Genomic DNA, 22,664 nt, shown 5'->3' on the forward strand with positions numbered 1-22,664 from the left:
ATGGACACCTCTGATGGCCGGATGGCTCATGTCACCGGCGTGGCTCTGAGGCAGAAGAGAGATCCCAGTGTCTGCTGTGGGTTTACTGAGATGGTTGGCCAAGCCCCCAGCTCCCTTTATCCCTAACGTGCTGCTGTGGGGCACCCTCCCAGCTGGTGCCCTGGCCCCCATATGCCAGCTGCCTGCGGTGACTGCAGCTCCACCAGCCAGGCCCTGCAGCTGGGGAGGAAGGAGAGGAGTGGGGCCAAGGGCAGCTGGAGAGGCAGGAAGGCAGTGACAGTGTGGGGAGTCCAGAGATGGGCTTGGAGCCGGATGGGAGGAAAGGGGCCTGTGGGTGATAGGGCTAAGAAACTTCACAGGATGGCTGGGGCACAGGGGAGGGGCAGGGAGCAGCGTCTCTGGGGGAGCAGCCCCAGCAGTCTCCAGTCACTCCGCACGGGCACACACTGCCCTGGCCATGCACAGCCCCAGCCCTGGGCGCCTGGGGAGGTCTCAGCACCTGGCAGCACAATGAGACTGGGAATGGGGGGACGGGAGACAGGGACCCCTGCTCTGTGCCCTGGAGATCAAAGGGTGCCAGCTAACCACGAGTCTCGGCATAGCCAAGGGCTCCCTCCCGCCTCTCCGGTCTGGTCGGCTGTGTAGTGCCCCTCCCCCCAAGGGCTCACAGCTCTCCTCCCTGCTGCTGGCTTTCATGTCAGGGCTGCAGTCAGGGTCAAAGCAACTAAGAATTGAGTGCCGGGTCCCCGTCTCCTGGAGCTGCCCCCACTTGCAATGACTGGAGAAGCTGAATCTCCGGGCTGTCTGTGCGACAGGGATGCAGTGGGATGATGGACTCCAAGGTCCCGGCTCCCATTAACACAAGCAGTGCTATTAATGCCTCCCCTCCTGCTCAGGCACAGCCAGGGGGCTCGCTCGCTGCACAGCCCCCGCCCCAGCCGGGGAAGAGTGACCCTGTGATGCTCCACCACTATCTGCCCATCTGCTGCATCGATCACTGCCATGGCTCGCTGCCGCCACCTGCTGCTGCCACCCGCTCCCACGTCTGTCTGCTCAGCAGCCTGAGAAAAGCATCAGCAGGGGAATTTTTCCCTGCCAAGAGCCACGCCTGCCCTGCCAACCGCCATGCCCTGCCATGAGCCGTGCCAACCGCCATGCCCTGCCACCAGCTGTGCCAACCCCGCCATGCCCTGCCTGCTCTGCCAACTGCCACACCCTGCCACTAGTCATGCCAACCCTGCCATGCCCTGCCACCAGCCATGCCCTGCCTGCTCTGCCAACCACCACGGCCTTCAACCAGCCGTGCTCGCCACACCTTGCCACCAGCTGTGCCAACCCTGCCATGCCCTGCCTGCTCTGCCAACCGCCACGTGCCACCACCAGCCATACCAACCCTGCCATGCCCGGTCAACAGCTGTGCCAACACCACCAGGCCCTGCCACCAGATGTGCCAATCCCACCACACCATGCCTGCTCTGCCAACCACCACACCCTGCCACCAACCCTGCCACCAGCCATGCCAACCCTGCCATGCCCTGCCAACTGCCATGCCCTCCCACCAACTATGCCAACCACCACGCTCTCTCAGCCATGTCAACCAGCACACCCTGCCAATAGCCACATCCTGCCTGCTCTGCCAACAGCCATGCCCTCCCACCAGCCGTGCCAACTGCCCTGCCCCCGCCAGCTGTAACAACCACTCCACATGCCACGCCCCTACAGCTTCACCAGCTACACCCTGCCAATAGCCATGCTCCTCAGATCTGTTAACAACCACACCATGTGCTGTGCCCCTACAGCTTCACCAACTATGCCCTGCCATGAGCCACTCTGCCAACCGCCACATCGCACCAGCTCTGCCAACAACAGCCACCCCACTACAGCACTGCCGACCATGCTGGGCCTTCGATACCCACTGAACTGCAGCTGCGGCACAGAACGGGGCTTTTCGCCACACGCCAATGAACAATAATCCCCAAAACTGAGCTGTTGCCAGCTGGGACCCAGCAGGGGAGGTGCCCACTTGGGAATCAGGTGTTAGGCTGCAGCATCAGGCGTGGGGACGCTCCCACACCCTAGGCAATGGCTGCCCTCTCCTGCAGTGCTGCCACCCCAGAGGGTTTGCTTCCCCTCACAGCTCCCGGGACTGGGTGAAACCAGAGCCTTGTCCACTTTGGCCCGTACACCTGTGGGGTTACTGGCACGCTGATCCAGGGCCAGACCTCGATCGGGGTACCCGGCTGGATGAGGATCTGACCCACGATATCTGGGAGCAGCAGAGACCAGCAAGGTGAGACCCATGGCCCTCTCAATGGGGTGTCTGCGCAGATGCCAGCCCACAGCACCCCACCAGGTCACAGCGTGCTGATCTGCAGCCCTGGTCACTCTCTCCAAGTTCTAGGAGCTCCCCGCAGAGGCCTCGCACCCCAGGCGACAGGGCTTCGTTACCAGGGGCGGCTCTATGTTTTTTGCCGCCCCAAGCATGAAAGTCAGGCGGCCTTCGGTGGCACGCCTGCGGGCGGTCCGCTGGTCACGTGGATTCGGCGGTGTTTCTGCGGGTGATCTGCGCCGAATTGCTGCCAAAGCCGCGAGACCGGCAGACCTCCTGCAGAAACGCCGCCAAAGGCTGCCTGATTGCAGCCCCCAGCAGCGACCGGCAGGCCGCCCCAGGCACGTGCTTGCTGCGCTGGTGCCTGGAAGCCGCACCTGTTTGTTACATCCACCAAACCCACTGCAGGACGGGGAACTAACCTCCCGGGGCGGCTAACAGTAATTGGATCTGGTCCCGGCGCAGAGCCCACCACTCGGCACAGCAGCCTGGGCTCCCTGCACTGATGGTACTCGCTTGCCTGAGAGATGCAGTCATTTGGGAGGCAATGGTGTAATCAAAACACAGCCTCCGCCCGGGGAGCAGCTTTCAGCACCCCCACCTCCCGAGCACTGTGCTAACAAGCCCCTCCCAGCTACAGCCCCGGGTCTTGCAGAGATCGCCTCCCCTCCCCGTGGCAGAGGCAGCCGAGACGCCGCTGGCATATGGCATGAGCTCATTAGGCAGAGATGCCTGGCACAGGTTTCAGATGATCCGACCCCGCTGCTGAGCTCTGACCCGAGCCCCACTCTTATTACTGCTCTGCTGGAGGACAGTGCAAAGGGGGCCTGGGCCAAGCTGTCTGCTGGCCACATTTCCTACACCGAGCCATGATGAATGAAGAACTCCACGGCTTCTGCTCTCCCCCAGCTGTGTGGCTGATGCTGTTGCCAGGCCGGGAGCTCGCACGGAGGGAGGCCTTGACCCCATGGAAAAGGAGCGCTACCGCCAGCTGTGAGCGCCCCTCCATCAACCCAGCAGTCAGAGGGGAAGAGCTGTTTGATGATCCCACAAGTTCTCCAACGCCCATCCCCCTGCCCCAGCATTGGCTCCCGCACTGTCAGCGAGGACACCCCGACTTGCCCCAAAGACGTGCCTTGCCCAGCTCACCTGCTCGTTCCATGGCAGAACATGCTTGGTCACGTTCAGCCGGGGGGGCCTCCCGGCTCCATCTGCTCCTGGGCCTCTGGAAAGCCAGCCATCAAAGCCCTGTCCTTCGCCCTGCTGGGGAAACCGAGGACAAGGTGAGAGAGCAGAATCCTGGGGAGGGGCCAGGGCAAGAGGAGGAGGGAAAACAGGTGACACGGATGCCTACTACCCCAACAGGCTTTGCAATCACCAGGCGATGCTGCACGGCGGCGAAGACGAATCCCATCTCGTGGGGGAATTTCAGGCTGGTTAATTGGAACACCCCAGCAGGGAGGCTGGCAGGGCTGACTCATTTGCCAGAAGGGCCAGGGGATCTAAACATCCCTTGTGAGCTGCCAACACTCAGACAACGGGGCTGGGGGCCATTCTGTGACCTGGCAGGAAGCGTGAGGGAGAACAGAGAACTTTCCTGTCTAACCCAGACATGGCCCCTGGCGCCTGCCTCAGCGCCTCCCCAGCACCCCTAAAAACCCAAACAACGGCACGGGACCATTCTTGGGGATCATTTGTATTGCAGCAGCACGGAGAGGCCCCACTGAGGCAGGGGCAATGTATCCCCAACAGAGACAGCCCCTGCCCCACAGAGCTTACAGCCCAAGCATGAGACAAGTATGTCCCTGGACCGAGTGATAACAGCCCTGGTGATCTCCATCACTTCGTCCTTAGCCATGGGGGAGGGGAGCAGACAGATTGAGCACATTATGCGGGGGGGAAGAGAAGGGGTTAAATGTATCCATTAAAGGAAGGGAAGCCAGAGCAGTGAGTTGTGCATGCTCTGTACTAGCCAGAGCCATTTCCCAGCGTGTGGCTTTGTTCCTAGTGGCAGGGAAGTTGCAGGAGCAAGAGTAGCTACCCACAGAGAGGGAGGGGCTGCCCGGGGATGGGGGACTGTGCACTCAGCGGAACGGGGGACTGGCCAATGGGACCAGGCCTGCTCATTCAAAGTATGGTCCCACCAACCATCCCACGGCTGTGCCGGCAGAGGTGGATTTCAAAGCAGGGGCTGATCCAAGCAGGTGGCTGGAGAAGAGGGCTGCATGGGGAAGATGAATGCAGATGGGGGTGCCCTCTGCTGCCCACTTTTCTGCCATGTGCAGGGACGAGGCAGAGGGAGGCAGGAGATGAACCAAGCCTGCCCCAATCCGCTTGTGCCATCCCCTCCTCATTACACGGAGACAAATTACCGCGGCGACTGGGGTACTCGAGAAGGAAACAAAGCGCCTCAGCCCATGATAAATGACTCCTTGTCAAGCTCCCGGTCTGGTGGAATTAATTCCCAGCCAGCTGCGCCTAGCGCGGGGAAGGGAGCAGGGACGGAGCCGGGAGCTGCAGCCACCCAGCCAGCCCTGGAGCAGCGCTGTTTGGGTCCATGGCAGCTGGGGAAGGGATCTGGCCGGTGGAGTGCATGGCACAAGCTCGGGGCTGCCCCAGAGGACACACGGTGCTTGAACAGGAGGTCTCTGGGGGGAGCCACGAGCCTGGGAGCACAGTGAGCGCGGTACCTACATGCAAATGAAACGTGCGTGCAGGAGGCTGGGGAGGGGGCCCAGACAGCTCTTTACAGGCTCTGGAAAGAAGAGGCTCCATTTGTGGTGTGCAGTAGCGGTGAGAATAGTGCAGAGCTTCATGACAGGGGGGTCCCAGCCCTGATTCACAGTAACCCACTGCGCAAACTCGGAAAACTCACTTAACCGCTCGGTGCCTCAGGTTTCCCATCTGTACAAGGGGAAAAGCACAATCCTGACCCCTGCTATCCAGCACTGGGTGAGAGCCCCTCTGACGAGAGGTGCTCTCTCTGTGTCACTAGATCCACAGGCGCAGCCTGACGCTGGCGGATAGCTGCCATCTGATAGGCCTCTGGATGGCTCACAGTCTTGGCTGCTCTGGATTTCACCCCCTCTCCAGAGGCGAGCCGTCTGCCAGCAGCAGCACCGGCGAGCTTGACCCAGGCACTGGGTGCGGAGGAAGAACAAAAGCCCAGGTCAACCCCAGTAACTGCCGTTACTCTGAGCCCCTCCCCACCCGATCCCAACGTCTCCCGGCAGCAAGTGAAATAAGGGGTGGTCTTGTGTCCTGGAGGCAACAGGAAACTCAGGCAGGGTGTGGGATAAGAGGAACGGACTCAGTGAGTGTGAGAGGGACAAGCTCAGAAAAGAGGTGGGGGGCAGAATACTGGTTTATGAGAGCTACTCTCAAGCCATTAATGCGAAGGGGGAGAAGGCTGTGAGTGGCATTCACCGGAAGCAGAGCCCAGAGACACCAGCCTGGTCACTCCCCATGTTCTGTAGTTCACTAGTGTAACACCTGTGCAAGGGCATGAGTATGGTGCAATCAGGGCTCCCACATTCCTAGTCGAGCCGTGCGTACAAAGTCTAGTTGGCTTCGGCGAGTGTCACGGGTCCTGCCCCGCAGCACCAGGCCCGGGGGAGAAGAAAGCGTTTCCAGCTGCTCCATGTCTCCCTTTTCTCCTACTCGGTCTCCAGACACATCATGTCAGTTTCACAGCACGGCAAGAAACTGATGAGGGCCCCAGGGCAGCAGGGAACAGAGCGCTGCGGCCTTCGGAAACGGACACTCCCAGGGCCTGCTGGTGTTCGGGGCTGTAACAGGTAACGTACACCCAGGTCACAGAGACACAGATGTAGTCATTGATGGAGCACACAAGCTGCTACTCAGGGACTTGTCCTTGAGCAGCTTGGCTGACAGGGAGCTCAAACCCTGGGGCTGCCACTGGACTCCACAAACCTCTCTCCCAAGGCCTGGACAAAAATACACCAGCCGCCTGAGGATTTTTGTGCACCGACCTATCGATCTCCAGCTTGGGGGGTTGGAGGGTGACAACAATCCCTCATATACGGCCACACAGCTGGAGAATCGGGAGTTGGTTCTTCTAGGACAGACACCTTCGGTCTCTCAGGGCAGCGCACTGTTTCAATAGGGAGGGTCTAACAGCTACTTGAGACACCATCCCCTCACCTGCACCTTAGCTGAGGCTGGCATCACGTCACTACAAAGGCACTGCTCCTCCGGGAGAGTGACCTCCCGGGCCAGACTCAGCTGCTTCCAACCTCAGCTGTTTTCCCTGATGCCTTGCTCAAAACACCGTCTGGTTAGATTTTTGTTTTACTTTAAACAAACATGCACACGTACGCACCCCCCAATCCCCTTTTTCTCATCACTAGAAGGGATTCCACTCAATAATTCCCCATCAGGCAGAGAACCGGCTCTTCCACCATCAAGGCAAATGCTTTGAAAAGCTAAAAAATGGGCTCCTCTATTGGAAACTGAGAGGTGACAGCTGATAAGAACAAGGAGCAATGGTCTCAAGTGGCAGTGGGGGAGGTCTAGGTTGGATATGAGGAAAAACTTTTTCACTAGGAAGGTGGTGAAGCACTGGAATGGGTTACCTAGGGAGGTGGTGGAATCTCCTTCCTTAGAGGTTTTTAAGGCCCGGCTTGACAGAACCCTGATTGGGATGATTTAGTTGGGGATTGGTCCTGCTTTGAGCAGGGGGTTGGACTAGATGACCTCCTGAGGTCTCTTCCAACCCTAATCTTCTAGGATTCTATGATCAGCGTACTCTGGCACCAACTCCAGCCAGAGCTAGACAGGGGCTCCGCTGTAACATCCTAGGCTAATCGGGGGGCTGGGAATCCAAAATGGGAACGTCTCTTTGCCAATCACAAAGTTAGGAGGGGTCTTTGCTGGCTGGTGAGAGCAGCTGGCTGTGGGCGAAGGGTTAAAAAGGAGCTGGTTTGTTCAGCCAGGAGAAACGGCGGGAAACTATTCCCTGTGCAAAGGTTAAGGCAGCTGGAGAAGGGGATGTGATTATTACTGATAGTTTCTCTGGCCCTGGGAGTGGGAGGTACTTGCTGGAGCTGGGCAGAGGCACTGATCTGTTTTATTCCACTAGGGCAGCCAGCATGGATCAGCGTTACCCATAGGGCAGCCAGTGCCCTGCAACGGGGAGCTCAGCCCCCTCTGCCACAGCTACCCCCATCAAAGAGCCTCAGTGGCAATGAGAGGGTTTGATTCATCATTACCGCAGCGGAGGGTTCGCGCTGCACCAGCCCAGGGCACATCACCGACCCTCCCCGGCTGGGAGCCCGGCCTTATGAACCTGGCATGGAGCCGGTTTAGGGGGCATCCCGCTTTCCCACCCCGGCTCTCCCTTTCTGCTCCGTCTAAGCACTGATTTGCTTGATGAGTGTCTGGCTCTGAGGTGGGGCTTATCGATCAGGCTCTGGCTAATTGATAGTGGGCAGTAAGTGGTATCGGTAATCCATCCATCTGCCACTTCCACTCGCTGGCTGCACGGCTGCAATCCCATCACAGCCAACGTTCACCTTGGCATGTCATTGCTGTCTCAGGCCCCGGGGCTGCTCCCCACGCCAGCCATTCCCAGCACCACGGCTGGGCTTGTATTTATTTCTTGGCCTCCCTATGCTCCCTTGGAGGCTGGGCTCTCATTAGCCTCATTCTACATATGAGGCAACTAGAGCCCAAAGAGGTCAGGTGACTTGCCCAAGGTCACACAGGAAGCAGGTGGCAGAGCCAGAAATTGAACCCTGATCTCCTGACTCCCGCTCCAGTGCTTTAACAACAAGCCCGCCCTTCTTCCTCCCTTTCCCTCAGCTAGCGTTGCCAGTGAATGTTCCTCTGGGCTGTGGGGGCAATTCTCTCGCTCTCTCGTGGCTGATGCGAGTGCCAGCGCCGCTAATTAGAGCTTGCAGAAAAATGGACAAAATGTCCCACATGTTTCTTTGTTTCCATTTGCTCCTTGATGTTTTCCATCTGCTGCCATCTCTCTGAGCAGGAGAGAGTTCAACTCATGTGCCTGGCGCCTGGGTTGGAGTCCAGCTTGCAACTGAGACGTCTGCAGATGAGACCCCCTTGTCAATCAGTCGTGCTCCCATCCTCCCCAGCTGGAGACAGAGGTGGCAGGTGCATACAGACAGCACCTGCATGCCTGGCCATTCCCCATGCGCCATCTCCGACAGGCAGATCTACAGCATCTCCAAAGGCACCTTGCAAAAATTAAACAACCCCAGGAGAGACAGCACCACTGAAGGGACATCGCCCACCAGAAACCTCTCTGGCACCAAACCCTCTGCCCGATGCACGTTCGGTGAGCTACACCGCGGCAAGAGACCAGGTTTGCTATGGACTGGGGACTCTTCTGCACACATGGACCCCAGAGGTGGGTGAATCCAGCAGCCAGACTGCGCTCCAAGCAGGTGATTGCTGAAGTGAAGGCGGAGAGCGGGGCGGGTTTTTGAAGCAGGTTTCGTTCATATTACCCACTCCTGTCTGACTCGGCAGTGATTTAGAAGCAAGCAGTGGAACAAAGGACCCAAAGGCAGGAGATCAGAGATAAATGCCTTGGAGGGAACTAACGATGTGAGAAGGGGAGATCTTCAGGAAACATAAAATGTTCTGAGTCCTTCCCCTTCCCTTTGGATGCCAGTGGTTTCTTCTTTCATCCTCACCCTCATTCTTTCATCGCCTCCCACTTGGCATTCTCGGGGGCTTCTGGGAGACCCCAGCAGCTGGTCATTGTCCTCCGAGCCTGTGGAGCACAGATTCATGGATTTCAAGGCCAGAAAGGCCCATTGCGATCATCTCTGCTGAGCTCCTGTATGTCACAGACCAATGCACTGCCCCGGAATAATTCCTACAGCAGAGCTTTCAGGATAACCTCCAACCTGTACTTTCAAATGGCCAGTGATGGAGAATCCACCACAAGCCTCTGTAAATTGTTCCAGGGGTTAATTACTCTCGCTGATAAAAACGGACACCTTATTGCCAGGCTGAATTGTCTAGCTTCAGCTCCCAGCTGAGTGCACAACCCCTCGTAACGATGGCCTGGGGGTAAGTCTGTCTAGACTCATCCCCCAGTGACCATGCAATTGTTGATACTGGCCCCTGGCAGGCTGCATGCTGCAGGTCTGATTTAATTACCTGGGCATCTGTGGTTCTAATGACGGCAAAGAAAAAATGGACAGGAGGGAAAAAATAGCGTCCCGCTCTTGAGTGCGACAGGGAAGAGGAAAGCTCCAATCAGCCCCTCTCCAGAGCTCTCCCTGCTCCTGACACAACCCACCTTGGAGGAGACTAGGAACACTCGGGCCATCCACGGGCAGCACAAAGATGGGCATGGAGGGGGAGAAGTGACTTGCCCAAGGTCACTGAGCGAGTCCCTGGCTTCATCCGTCTGAAAGCCTGCATCTCCCAGCTGGGCTCCCTGCCCTGTTTACGGAGATACACCCATGCAGGTGCCAGGTATTTCACAGCTGAGGATATGAGGCGTGGCAGTGGTGCCCTGGCACGGGGCCTCAGATGCAGGAAGGCAGCAACAGCAGGGACGTGAAGGAAGTAGGAGGAGAAAAGATGGAGAGAGGAGAGGAAAATGAAATAGTGGTGGGGGTGTCCTAGTCTTTTAATCTGTGTCTGTGAAGCGCCTCGCACAGCCGGACCCTGATCTTGATCTGGGCCTCCATGTGCTACTGGAATTAATGATACTGAGCTATTCGTTATTTGTAGGCATGCCAAGAGCCCAGGCTGCCCTGAGAGCCCCATCACGCCAGGCCCTGTCCACAGCACAGTAAGGACCAAACAGACACAACAAACCATCCGCATGTTACAGATGGGGAACTGAGGCACAGAGACACTCAGTGACTTGCCCTGGGACACTCAGGGAGTCTGTGGCAGAGGTGGGAATCAAACCCGACCTCCCAAGGCCGGCCTTCCTCTCCAGCCCCTGCTTGTCCAGAGACCCCTGCTGCTGGGGTACAGTGAGCAAAGGTTCCCTGAGCGCACCGGGACGCAGAGGCTGAAGGGACCACGCAAGAGGGCAAACCCTGGAGACGCCGAGGAGGGCCACTGCTGTGGCCAGCAGGGAAGGTAACAAGTACATCACACGCCTGAGCGGAGTGTGTGGCAGCCAGCGGAGACAGGCAGTGGCAGATAAACGCTGTAAACAAAGAGGAGCCCATTAGGATGTGTGGCACTACGGAAGTAATTAGCAAACTTTGTCTAAACGAACTAATTAAAGCCCCAGAGGAGGGGAACAATGTCCTCTGAAAACGTGATTAGACAGGCGGCATAATTAGGCTTTGATTGTTTGAAAGGAAGAATTCCTTCCGCTCCCTTGGAAAGTTTAGCCTGAATTCCAGAGCGGCCTTTAGAAGATGTGTTGCTGGGGGGGGGATGGGGAGGAGGTCTGAAGGTGTCAGTGCAGGGCAGAGGAGGAGGTAGCTGGTACTAGCGCGGTCCAAGTCCCTCCCATGCTTGTTCCAAAACTTAGTGGCACTTCTGTGCTGATTTCTGGAGGATCCCCTGGGGTCCCCGGGGACGGTGAGAGCTCCGCAGTGCCACAGGCTCGGTGCCCCCGGCCCCGTGGCGCAGGCCCTGGGGGAGGGAGGGAGATGATGGGTGGGATCCATCCATGTGGCACTGGTGCTGGATTGATACACACCGAAGGGGGAAGCCACATCGACCAAGCCTATTTCTCGCCATCTCATCACTGCCTAGCGTGCAGCTGGCTCTCATTAGCAGCACACAGTCGGGAAACCCAAATAAATGGCTCTCTCCACTCCCCGGCCCCCGCTCCAGGGTGGCTGAGCTGTAGCAGATAAAAGCTTCTCTGTTCCTTGGCACAGCGGGGACGCGGTGGCTCCGTGCCATGGCTCGGGAGAGCGAGGGGCTCTGCCAGAGGAGGGGCTGGGCACAGGCAGCCCTGCCTTGTCCTAGCTATAAGGAGCTGCCTGTGGACGGCAGCCTCTGTAATTAACACGCCACCGAGTTTAAACTGCTCTGGGCTCCAGTTTTCCCATCTCTGTTTTTTTTAGCCCAATTGGTTTGCTTTGGATCCAGGGAGCTATTTCAGCCGTGGTTGTTTTTCTTCCCAACCAGGGAACTTTCCCCCTCCCTGCACTGACAGAGGCAGCAATTCACAGCCGGGCTCCCCTGAGCTGGCCGCTGCTGCGGGGACAACTCTCCTGTTTGCTTACAGTGCTGGCGGGAAGATGAAGCGTGTTATGTTCAGAGGGGGCAAGGCTCCGGTGATCTGCGAGATGCCCCTCCTGGCCTCGCTCGGGGGGCCACCTCCACTGAACTGATGGGATGACAGAGAACAGGCAATGGGGCTTTGCCTTGAGGCAGCCCCCCCGGCACAGACAGGATCCACCATTACAGCCACAATTACAGCGAACCTCCACTTCAAGCAAGCCTTAGCTCCACCAGCGCCAACAGCCACTCGGCCTGGCTGCGCTAGTGGGGGCATCAGCGCAGATACCCAACGGCTGGAATGGGGCAAATCCCTAGGGTCAGCCTGCCTTTGCTTTTCAAAGGGGCATGTTGGGTTCAGCTCAAAGCAGGGAGAACCCCAGGCTGGCTGGGAGAGCTGCACCCCCCGCATTCCCACCTGCCTCCCACAGGTCAGTAGGGCCTGCAAAGCAGTCTGAGACTGTCAGGTGATGTGGCAGGAAACGCTCACAGGGTTTCTGCTCAGGAACGCCCTGGCGGGGCACCCTACCACAGCGCCGCTTCCTCTCTGGAGCCCGGCTAGTGCCGTCTGACGGGCCGCAGCTCTCGGGAAAGCACTGGCAACCTTTGCAGCCAAAACCAGGGCCGCGCTCTCCCCTGGTGGCTCTGTGTCCGCACCCAGCTCAGGAGCTATTTCAGGTCCCTCGGTAACCCCTGCAGGAGCCAGCGACCTGATTTTAAGCCAAACCTCCTTGTTCTCACACAGCCAGGGAGGACGTGCACCAAGAGATCACCCCCCGGCTGCCTGGGCTCAGCAGAGGGGCTGGGGCAGAGAGAGCCAGGGGCAGGAAGAGGCCATGCACAGCACCCAATCTATGCTGTGGAGTTCAGTGCGTGTGGCTGGGGAAGGGCAGCACCACACAGATCCCCATGCCAGGGGCTGCAGCGTGGCCGTGAAGAGCTCTGGCCGCACTGTGGGAGACACGCAGGAGCCCTGCTGCCAGGCGCATTCCGCCTGCACAGGACAAAGGCAGGCACGACGCCCTTGGGTGCTGGCGGGGCACAACCCATGGCTATAACTACTGCCCCCTCCTACCTGGGCTTGCTCAGCCACTAACAGGAGCCAGAGCTGGAGCGCCTCTCAGTGGCCAGAGGGAAGGGTGTAGCTGCCAGCACACGAGGGCTACGGGGGATGAGAAGCAGCTGCCCAGGGCTGCTGGCTGGGTCCGGCTTAACAGCCGCCTGTGCTCCAATGACGTCCCTGAGACAAAGGCAGGGGCCAAAGCCACAGAGAGGCTAAGTGTTCAGCTCTGGCCTGTCTCCATCCCCTAAGGGAGATCTGCCATTAGTGCCCCGGGGGCGCTCCCCCCGCCAGCAAGCATGGGACAGAGAAGGGAGCCGAAGCTGCTTCCATGGCCTGAGACCAAGAGATGCCCAGCGCCATCAGGGCTGGTCCTTCCTCTCCGAACAGATGCAGGCAGAGCCTCCGAGGGAAGGGGAGGGGTCAGGCAGGAGGCGATGGAGACAGCAGGGCTGGTCAGGGTGCAAAGGGTTAGGGGAAATCACTGGGATAGACCATGCCAAGCAGGCTTTCCTGCTGCCCCGACTCCAGAACACAAAGGGGCGTGCGATTCAACAGAGGCGACACACGAAATACAGCTAAAAGGAAATACCTCTGTTGTGCCATTTATCAGAAACCCGTGGGACTTCCTGCAGCAGGGCAAGGCTGATGGTTGGAAACCACTTAGGAACATCTGACAGAGGTTTACTTTGTCTAGCGGATACAGCAGGGAACTGGGTGTCCGGACACCTGGGTTCTATTCCTGCTCCCTGGCTGACCTGCAAGTCTCTGCTTGTCTGGGTGTGTCAGACAAGATGCTACAGACCCACTTTAATCGTGGCAGCCCCACGTGAAGGCTGTGCAAAAGGAAGAGGAGCAGGCTCGACTTTTGTACCAGGATCAGCATTTCAAGAGCTCTCAATCCTCATGCTTCAGGGCAGCAGCTTGGCCAGGAAGAAACAGCCCCAGCCTGATTTGTCCAGATTAGCTGCATTCTGGAGGGAGGTGCGGTTGGCCCTGGTATCTAAACCACCTGGAACTGGCCTCGGCTGTAGATGGTCCATTGCTCTGTCCTGTACTTCCCACAGAGTCTGCAGTTAGCTGGGGGCTCCAGCTACTGGCCCAGCGCAGTGCTCCATTGGCCCAGGTCTCTGCACGTGGCATGCCAGCCTTTCCACACCCTGCGCTAATTGCTGCCATGATTGCCATGCCAGTGCTGTTGCTGTTTCCCTCGCGTTCAATGGCTGCCAACGCCTCGGGAAAGGGGCAACGATCGGTCAATGTCACTGTTATCGCAGCGAGGGGAAATGAAGTATCACTGTCAGGCAGTGAAATATGAGCTTTCCCTCCGCTGGGCTCCCGTGCTGCCAAGCCTGGCTCGGAGCCTGCCCGAACCCTGATGGCATGGTCCTGGAGGAGCGAGCCAGATCCACTGTGCTCCTCGCACTGCCTGGCTGCCCCTGGCGAGGGGCGCTGCATGGCCCGTGGCTGGCAGGAGCAGCTAACTGTGCTCAGACGACAGCCGGGCTCTTGGCCCCGGAGAGTCCAGCGGGAGCAGGGCCATGTCCAGTTCAACCTCCCCCAGGCTTCATCCGATGGGCCGGCCCCAACGCCTTCCAAAGGGGCAAGGCCACCTGGAGACCCAACCCCACTGTCACAGCCCCCTCCCAGCTCCCCACCTCATGTTATTTCCGAGGGGAGGCCGACTCCCCTGTGCCCTGACTGGCCAAGCGGGGCCCTTCCCCTACTCTGCCCTTCCCAATAGGGCGACGCCAAGGGGGGCCTGCCCTGCACCTCCTGCTGTGTGCTTGCCAACAGGGCTCCTCATGGGGCCCCCCGGACAGTGTGGTGGGCGTTCAGAGATCCCCACACATGTCACCGGGGGGATGGAGCCATACGGGCCAACACACACACCCCTACGTGGCTTCCAACAGCACAGTCCCTTAAGGACGCCTGTTTTGTACTTCCCACCAGGGCCATCCTGTGGGCCGCCCCAAACTCTCACTATGGGCTTCCCAGCAGGGCAATCCCCTCTCCCTTCACAGGGCCCCTGCCTCCCTCAGGGTGCCCTCTGGGTCTGAGCAGCCCCCTTTGCCCGCCCAGCTCCATGGGCAGCAGGAAGCCAGGCAGGGCGACCCCAAGGTGCATCAGCCCCCTCCCCCGGCACGTACACGGCTCCAGCCCCCAGGCGCCTTCAGCCCAGAACCAGAGCCGCTAGGAACTCATTTCCCATTTAACAGAGAGAGAGAGAGAGAGAGAAGACAGGCCAGCCTGTGATTACCATCTGCTCATCCTCCAGGCTCTCGCTGGAGTCGTCGGCCTTTCTCTGCTGAGCCGCCGCCCGGGCCCCGGCCACACGCCTGCCAGCATCTGTCACCTCGCCCAGCCTCTCGCCATCTGCAAACAACAAACAGATGCAGCGGGGGTGCATGAGACTTCAGTGCCCTGGCCGGCAAGCCAGCACCCACCCACCCACCACAGCCCTGGGGAGACAGGAAGGGGACTCTGCCCTACGGCACAGTGCCAAGGAGCGCCCAGGTCTGAGCTACCAGCACCACCACCTGTATCAGCCATGGGCTCAGTCCACAGCCCCGTTCGTAGCCAGGACCAGTCTGTCCCCCCTGCAGCTGCCACTTTCCTCCCAGCACCCCAGAAAAGACCTGGCTGACATTTTCAGACTTGGGTGCCACACGGGGGACACCCAAATCAATTATGTGATTCTCAGAGGCACTAGTGCCCGGGGGTCCTGCTGGCCGCAGGGGCCCATGGAAGGGTTAACTTTAGGCTCCCAGGTTTGAAAAGCAGAGCCCAAATCTCTAGTGGCAACAGGGCTGCTGTGACGAGGCTGGTTAAGATGCTACACTCTGGCTTGGCCCTGCCCAAGAAACCCAGTCGCAGAGGAGCAGTCCGGTTCTAACTGCGGGGGTGGCATGCGGCGCTGTGTATCCGGCAGGCACCAGGACGCCGGATGGGACGCTCTCCCAAACCAGAATCTAACAGGGTAGGGACCATCCTTCCATCGTGGGTCTGTACAACGCCTTGCACAACAGGGTCCTGGCCCAGGACTGGGGCACTACTAGGGGCTCCCGCAATACAAACAGCTGGATCCCACTTCACCCCCCGTGGTGCTCCACTTCTTGCACCCGCAGGGGGTCAGGCCTGGCTGCATATCAAGCAGCTAAGAGAATCCAAGGCTGCCAGTTAGGAGTGGGGGTCTGAAGGAACCAGAGAGTCCTTAGGATAAGAGGGAAGGTTTTCTCATGGATCGGTAACTGGTTAAAAGATAGGAAACAAAGGGTAGGAATCGATGGTCAGTTTTCAGACTGGAGAGAGGTAAATAGTGGGGTCCCCCAGGGGCCTGTCCTGGGACCAGGGCACCGTATTCACAAATGGTCTGGAAAACAGTAAGCAATGAGGTGCCAAAATTTGCTGATGATCCAAATTACTCAAGAGAGTGAAGTCCAAAGCAGACTGCAGCGAGTTGCAAAGGGATCTCACTAAACTGGGTGACTGGGCAACAACATGGCAGATGAAATTCAGTGCTGAGCAATGTAAAGTAATGAACTTTGGAAAACATAATCCCAACTTTACGCCACCTGATGGGCTCTACCTTAGCTGTGAATCTCTCCTCACACGGACGCTGTTCCAGACTCCAGCATTTCTGTAGCCCTTCTCCGCACCTTTAACAATTCCGATATAGCTCTTTGGCGCTGGGGCAACCAGAACTGCGCGCAGAAAAGCTACGTAGCTCACGCCCACTCTGAGAACTCAGGGGCACCAGTGGGACCCTGCACCAGGATCTATTGCCACAGGCAGTGGTGCCCCTTCTCCATGCACCAGCAGCCTCCTGGGACACTCTCCCCTACCCGCTCAGCAAGAGGCACTGGCACCAGAGACGCCCCCCAGCACCCATCCACCTCAGCTCCCTGTGTGACTGGCAGATAAAATCAAATGACATGTGCCTGGGTGCCCAGAAGGAGCCCACGAGGAGGCACTAGCTAGAACCAGAGGCAGCTGAGGGAAGTGCTGCAACACCCTCAGGGCTGCTTCATCTGTGACCTGCAGCATCATCTGGGTCCTCAACTCAGCTCTGCCCAGGCACCCCAGGCCTGACCTGCAGCTCCCCGGCTATCCCAGCCCCAGGCCCCACCCAGCTCTGCCCAGGCACCCCAGTGCTGACCTGCAGCCCCTCGGCTATCCCAGCCCCAGGCCCCACCCAGCTCTGCCCAGGCACCCCAGTGCTGACCTGCAGCCCCCCGGCTATCCCAGCCCCAGGCCCCACCCAGCTCTGCCCACGCACCCCAGTGCTGACCTGCAGCTCCCCGGCTATCCCAGCCCTGGGCTCCACCCAGCTCTGCCCAGGCACCCCAGGCCTGACCTGCAGCCCCCCGGCTATCCCAGCCCCAGGCCCCACCCAGCTCTGCCCAGGCACCCCAGTGCTGACCTGCAGCCCCTCGGCTATCCCAGCCCTGGGCCCCACCCAGCTCTGCCCAGGCACCCAGTGCTGACCTGCAGCCCCTCGGCTATCCCAGCCCTGGGCCCCACCCACCTCAGCCCAGGCACCCCACGCCTGACCTGCAGCCCCCCAGCTATTCCAGCCCCAGGCCCCACCCAGCTCTGCCCAGGCACCCCAGTGCTGACCTGCAGTTCCCCAGTTATCCCAGCCCTGGGCCCCACCCAGCTTTGCCCAGGCACCCCAGTGCTGACCTGCAGCTCCCCGGCTATCCCAGCCCCAGGCCCCACCCAGCTCTGCCCAGGCCAGGATGACTCGGCCCCCCCAGCCCCTGGGCCCCCCCAGCCCCCCCCTCCCCCAGCTGCCCAGCTTTGCCTCTCCACCCCCCACCCTTTGCCAGGCCCCAAAACCCCCCCAGACCCCCTGCTATTTCAGTGGTGGCCTCTGCTGAGCACAAGCTGCCAATTAAGTTAAATGGGACCAGGACACACGTCAGGCTGGGCCGGGCCAGGATGTGGTCTTGGGGCCCTGGGAACTTTTGCCAAGTTCTGAGATTATTTTTGGGTCAGAGCTGCTGCGTCCCGACTGCTCTCTGCAGGCGAGGTCTGAGCTCAGTGGCTACCACAAATGCCTCCTCAGACCACCAGCCGGGCTTGGGCCATCAGCTTAACCCAGCTGCCCTGGGCTCTCTCAGCCTTTGGGCTGGGCACACGGGGGGCACCAAGAGCAGCAGAATGCGGGACAGGTGGCAATACCCAGGCCCTGCCCGGAGCAGCTGCTGTCACCTGCTGGCCCTGCCACAGCCTTGGAGGGGGAGCCCCCGGCACCTGGGACGTCCTGCCTCACATCGGACACTGCTGGGGGAGTATCAGAGCCAGGTGATGGCACGGAGCATGCAGCCAGGGTGGGGCTAGTGCAGCTGATGGAGGGGGCCAGCCCAGGCAGCATGGGGCAGAGGGCATGTGTCTCCAGGGGCTGAGCACACGCCTGGAGGGGGGCTGCAGGGGAAGGGACTGCAGGGGAAGGGGTTGGAGGCATGTGCCTGGCAGCCAGCGGGGCTGGCCCTGGGACTGGGGGCACTGCTCTTGGCCAGGGCTTCCTTCACCACAGCTGTGCTGAGCAGCTCATCAGTGTCAGCTTTAATTACACCTAAGGCAGCCCAGCCTGCAGCCCTGACGTAAGAGCAGGGCTGAGCTGCAGGCTCCTGGCTCCATGGCTGAGCACCCAGCCCCAGAGATGGGGCCCCCATGCACCCGGCTGGCCAGCCCCCGCCTGCCCCACAGCACTACAGCACAGGGAGGCAGCACCTCTTCTAACACTCCTGTTTCTCCCCCAGCTATCCCCAGCAAGGCAAGCAGCAGATTCCCCAGCCCCAACACTCCTGGCTTCGCAGCATCCATCACCCCCCAGCCCCGACAGCCCTGGGGGTGCAGGAGTGCAGGGCTCGGGCTGGGGCGCTCACACAGCCCTCGATACTCCTGTCCCCTGGGCACAGGACACACCCTGCATGGGCGACTGCCCCCACACCCTGATCACTGAGGTGGAGTGGGATAATCCCAGCCCTGCCCCAACCCCCTTCTGAGTGCCCTGCACTGGGAAGTTCGCCCCACCCTGGAGATGGTGAGAGAGGAAGGCCCCAGCAGGTTTCTCCCTCTGTCCCTTGCGTCTCATCCTGACCCTGAGAGGCTTCCAGGGAGAAGGGAGCAGCAGGGGCGGCACATCAAACCCATCATGGCACGGCAGCCACCACACTAAGCACATCGGACTCTACAGAGAGGCAGGTGCAGCCTGGGGCTCGAAATTCCCCCTTCCACTTCAGTAATGAGCCAAATGAAGAGGAAACCGCAGATCAGCTTGGGGCTAGAGGGGACGGGCCCTGTGGGATCCTACGGGGCTCCAGTCCTTTCTGATCCGCTTCCTTCCCATCCAGAAGGGGTCTCCTAAACCGGCTCCCAGGCCCAGCCTCAAGACAGAGCCCCAGATGCCATCTAGGGCCACATCTTAGGCACCCACCCTGACCCTTAACCCCGACAGGCACAACCTGTGGAGGCAACGCTTGCTTTCCCAGCATGCCACGCTCAACCAGGATGCCAAGCGATCTGCTGCAGGAGGCTGAGCATGGCCGGGCGGGGCCTGTGGTCTTCATGGGTCCCAGATCTGCAGTAAAGATGGGACTGAACCAGAACCCTGGATCCAGGCCCCCTGGGGCCTATGGGGACGGTTGGATCCAATGCAGGGAGGGGCTCAGGTCCCTCCCTGGTTCGTGGGGCTCCCTAGGCAGCACTCGCTAGGCAACACGAGTAGCACTGAGGAGGGGGGTCTGGAGAGCGTTTCTCAGTCTGCGGGGGAAGGCTTGGCCACAGCAGCCGGCCCAGCTCTGTAACTGCAGATTGGCAGGAGCCAAGTGTCTTTGCCGGAGAGCCCCCATCACTCAAGCTCACATTTACCACACTTGAAGGAGGGAAGGACTCAATCAATTGCTCTGGGGAGGATGCTGCTGCAAACACAGCTCTCACTCATGCTAAGTGGCCTGGAAAGGGCTGTCTGCTCCCGGCATCAATCCTGGTCTAAACCCCAGCCTCGGAGGTGCTGGGGGAACAGCAGAGACTCTCTATGAGCCGGGGATCTATGGGGAGATACCCCCCCATTCACACCTGTCAAGGTTTCCTCCCCCACTCTGAACTTTAGGGTACAGATGTGGGGACCTGCATGGACCCTTCTAAGCTTAATTCCTAGCTTAGATCTGGTAACGCTGCCACCAGCCAGAAATCAGTGTCTGGCACACTTTCTGTCCCCCCAAAACCGTCCCTGGGGAACACAGATCCAAACCCCTTGGATCTAAAACAAGGAGAAATTAACCTTGTTTCCCCCACCAACTCCTGGTGAGTCCAGACCCAATTCCCTTGGATCTTAAAACAAGGAAAAAATCAATCAGGTTCTTAAAAAAGAAAGCTTTTAATTAAAGGAAGAAAAGGTAAAAATTATCTCTGTAAAATCAGGATGGAAAATGCTTTACAGGGTACTTAGATTCATATAGCTCAGAGGAAACCCCCTCTAGCCTCAGGTTCAAAGTTACAGCAAACAGAGGTAAAAATCCTTCCAGCAAAAGAAACATTTACAGGTTGAGAAAACAAAAATAAGACTAGCACGCCTTGACTGGCTAGTTACTTACAAGTTTGAAACATGAGAGACTGATTCAGAAAGATTTGGAGAGCCTGGATTGATGTCCCGTCCCTCTCAGTCCCGAGAGCGAACGAACCCAAAACAAAGAACACAAACAAAGAACTCCCTCCACCAAGATTTGAAAGTATCTTGTCCCCCTATTGGTCCTCTGGTCAGGTGTCAGCCACGTTTACTGAGCTTCTTAACCCTTTACAGGTAAAAGAGACATTAACCCTTAACTATCTGTTTATGACAACACCCAAAAACTAGACAAGACCCCAAACTCTCTCTGAAGCATCAAGGCTCAGGCTTCACACAGGAAAGCACAAGCTGCCCACCGTGTCTCCTCTCACCAGCCTGGGTGGGGCTGGAGCTCCATCCCACTAGATGGGGAGAACCCCTGTCCGCATGTGCGTCTAGCGGTCAGATTGGGGGCAGGACTCTGGGGTTCCAGGCCCAACTCTGCCACTGCTTCCACTTAAGTGAGTGGCAAAACAACCCTTGACTTGTTGGAGCAGAGAGCTTCGAAGCAGGCTCTCAAAGGAGCCCAGAGCCAGGTGTCCAGTTCTCAGAGCGTCCCTGACAGCAGAGCTCTCAAACTGCTCCGTGACAGCGCGGCACGATAATTATTTCCAAGTTAAAAATTTCCCTCCAGCATTTTTTTTATACTGATCCTTCTGCTCTGCTGAGCAAAGGGAGGTTTATAAAAGTCTCTACTTACAGCATTAAAATAATCTGCTTCCCAAGAATAACGTAGCAGGGATTTTGAAAATGGATTAGCTGTTCACTAATGCACCCTCCACCCCCCCGACCTGTGTAACTGACACCTCCGAGCCTTTCCAATGAACAGGAAGATCTGGAACCCAACCAGGGTCACTAGGAGCGGGAAATGAGGGCTCACGACAGGCAGGAGGCAGGGGAGTGAGGAGTTTGTTTTCACATAGCAGAGCGGGCAGAGCAAATTGTGGAATTGCCTGGGTGTTTTTGCATAGAGGAACCATATGAGGTGGGTGCTTAGAACCGTGATGGCCAACATCAAGCTGAGTTTGATGCTCTGCTCCATGAATGAACCCAATGGGGAGAGAACTAAATGGCCATAAACAAACAACGGGGAGGTAATTGGAAACCAGCGTGAGGCACCAAGCAGAGAGCACCAAGTTCCCACACGTCACTTTCTCACTCAAAGGTTCAACTCTCCTGCCACCCTCAGAGTCACATCGGCCGGCTCTACCGGCTGCAGCCAGACCTCACTGCTTTCCACTCCCCTCGCCCCTGTCGAGGGCACTGGACCAACCCAGCGCTCATCAGAGCCCCGTTCCCCGCTCTCCTGCACCTCTCACAGCCTGTCAGCTGCCCCAGCTCCCAGAGAGCTGGACGCTGCCACTTGCACCGGAACCAAGGGCGACATCGGGCACCTGGGAATGAGGGATCAAGCCCAATGGGTGTCACTGAGGGTGCAGCTAAGCCTGCAGAGCCTTTAGCACTGGGGAGGACGCCCTCAAGGATCCTGCCCAGCAAAGGTACCGGGAGGAGCACAGCTGAATAGGGCTGACCCTCACTGGGGGTCCAGTTCAAGGGCCGGGCAGAGGTTCAGGCAGGCCCACATCCTGGCAGCACTGGTCCTGACAGGCCTGCTCTGCTCTGGGAGGTGGGGATGGACAGGCAGAGACTCCTTGGCTGCTGTAGGTGTGGGCACTGCTCCAGCATCCCACCTCCAGGGTTAGCAGAGCATCAGTTTTGTGGGTGAGAGAGATTCCCTGAGTCTGGGTGGCAGGATCCCCTCCTGGACTGTACAGCAAGGAGCAGAACAAGCCTGGCTCCCCCACATCTACGCCAGGCCCAGCACGGGCATGTCTACACTGGGAAAAAAAGCCTTGTGGTGCCAAGTCTCAGAGCCTAGGTCAACTGACTCAAGCTAAGGGGCTAAAAACAGCAGTGTAGATGGTGGGGCTCGGGCTGGAGCCTACCAGGGGGAAGGGTCTCCAAGCCCGAGCAGGGACGCCCACATTGCTATTTTTAGCTCTGTAGCTCCAGCCCCGCAAGCCCCAGTCAGCTGACCCGGGCTCTGAGACTTGCTGCCATGAGTCTTTTTCTGCAGCATGATGATGGAGTCTCCTGTCGAGTTTGATGGACGGAGCTGCTGTCAGTTATTGTGGGTCCTGAGATGAGACCGAAGACCAATTTTGGTCCTGCAGCCCCCATCTGCAAGTGCCACAGACAAGAACAATTGTAAATGAATATGCACCTCGTACGTCTTTCCTTGACTGCAACCGTGCACCAGCTCTCGAAGCCTTTCAGTCCACGGTGGCAGAGCGGCCGCCAGCGGGTCTCATTGTGGGCTCCCAGGTGTTGAGGCCAAAGCTGCAAGACTGGAGGTTGGCCTTGAAAGTGTCTTTATAACATTTTCTTGTTCTATTCTGCAATTCTCCATAAAAGACGCCCTTCGAGAATCTGCCATCACACATACAACCCACATGAGCGCATGT

At 58.7% G+C, this 22,664-nt stretch overlaps 1 protein-coding gene across 3 annotated transcripts in view; it reads right to left on the reverse strand.

Moving 5' to 3' along the window:
• The window catches only part of B4GALNT4 (beta-1,4-N-acetyl-galactosaminyltransferase 4), a 123,282-nt gene that overhangs the window by 44,522 nt on the left and 56,096 nt on the right, over positions 1-22,664 (reverse strand). For 2 of the 3 annotated variants that reach the window (XM_039535639.1, XM_039535637.1), the window contains exons 2-3: positions 14,845-14,960; positions 3,479-3,592 (exon numbers count right to left, since the gene is read on the reverse strand). In XM_039535639.1, the coding sequence (XP_039391573.1) occupies positions 3,479-3,592; positions 14,845-14,960 (230 nt within the window). The remainder of the gene's footprint in view (positions 1-3,478; positions 3,593-14,844; positions 14,961-22,664) is intronic. The other variant, XM_039535638.1, reaches the window with a different exon arrangement.

The sequence above is a fragment of the Mauremys reevesii genome, linkage group 4 (assembly GCF_016161935.1).
Source record: "Mauremys reevesii isolate NIE-2019 linkage group 4, ASM1616193v1, whole genome shotgun sequence".
Taxonomy (NCBI): domain Eukaryota; kingdom Metazoa; phylum Chordata; order Testudines; family Geoemydidae; genus Mauremys; species Mauremys reevesii.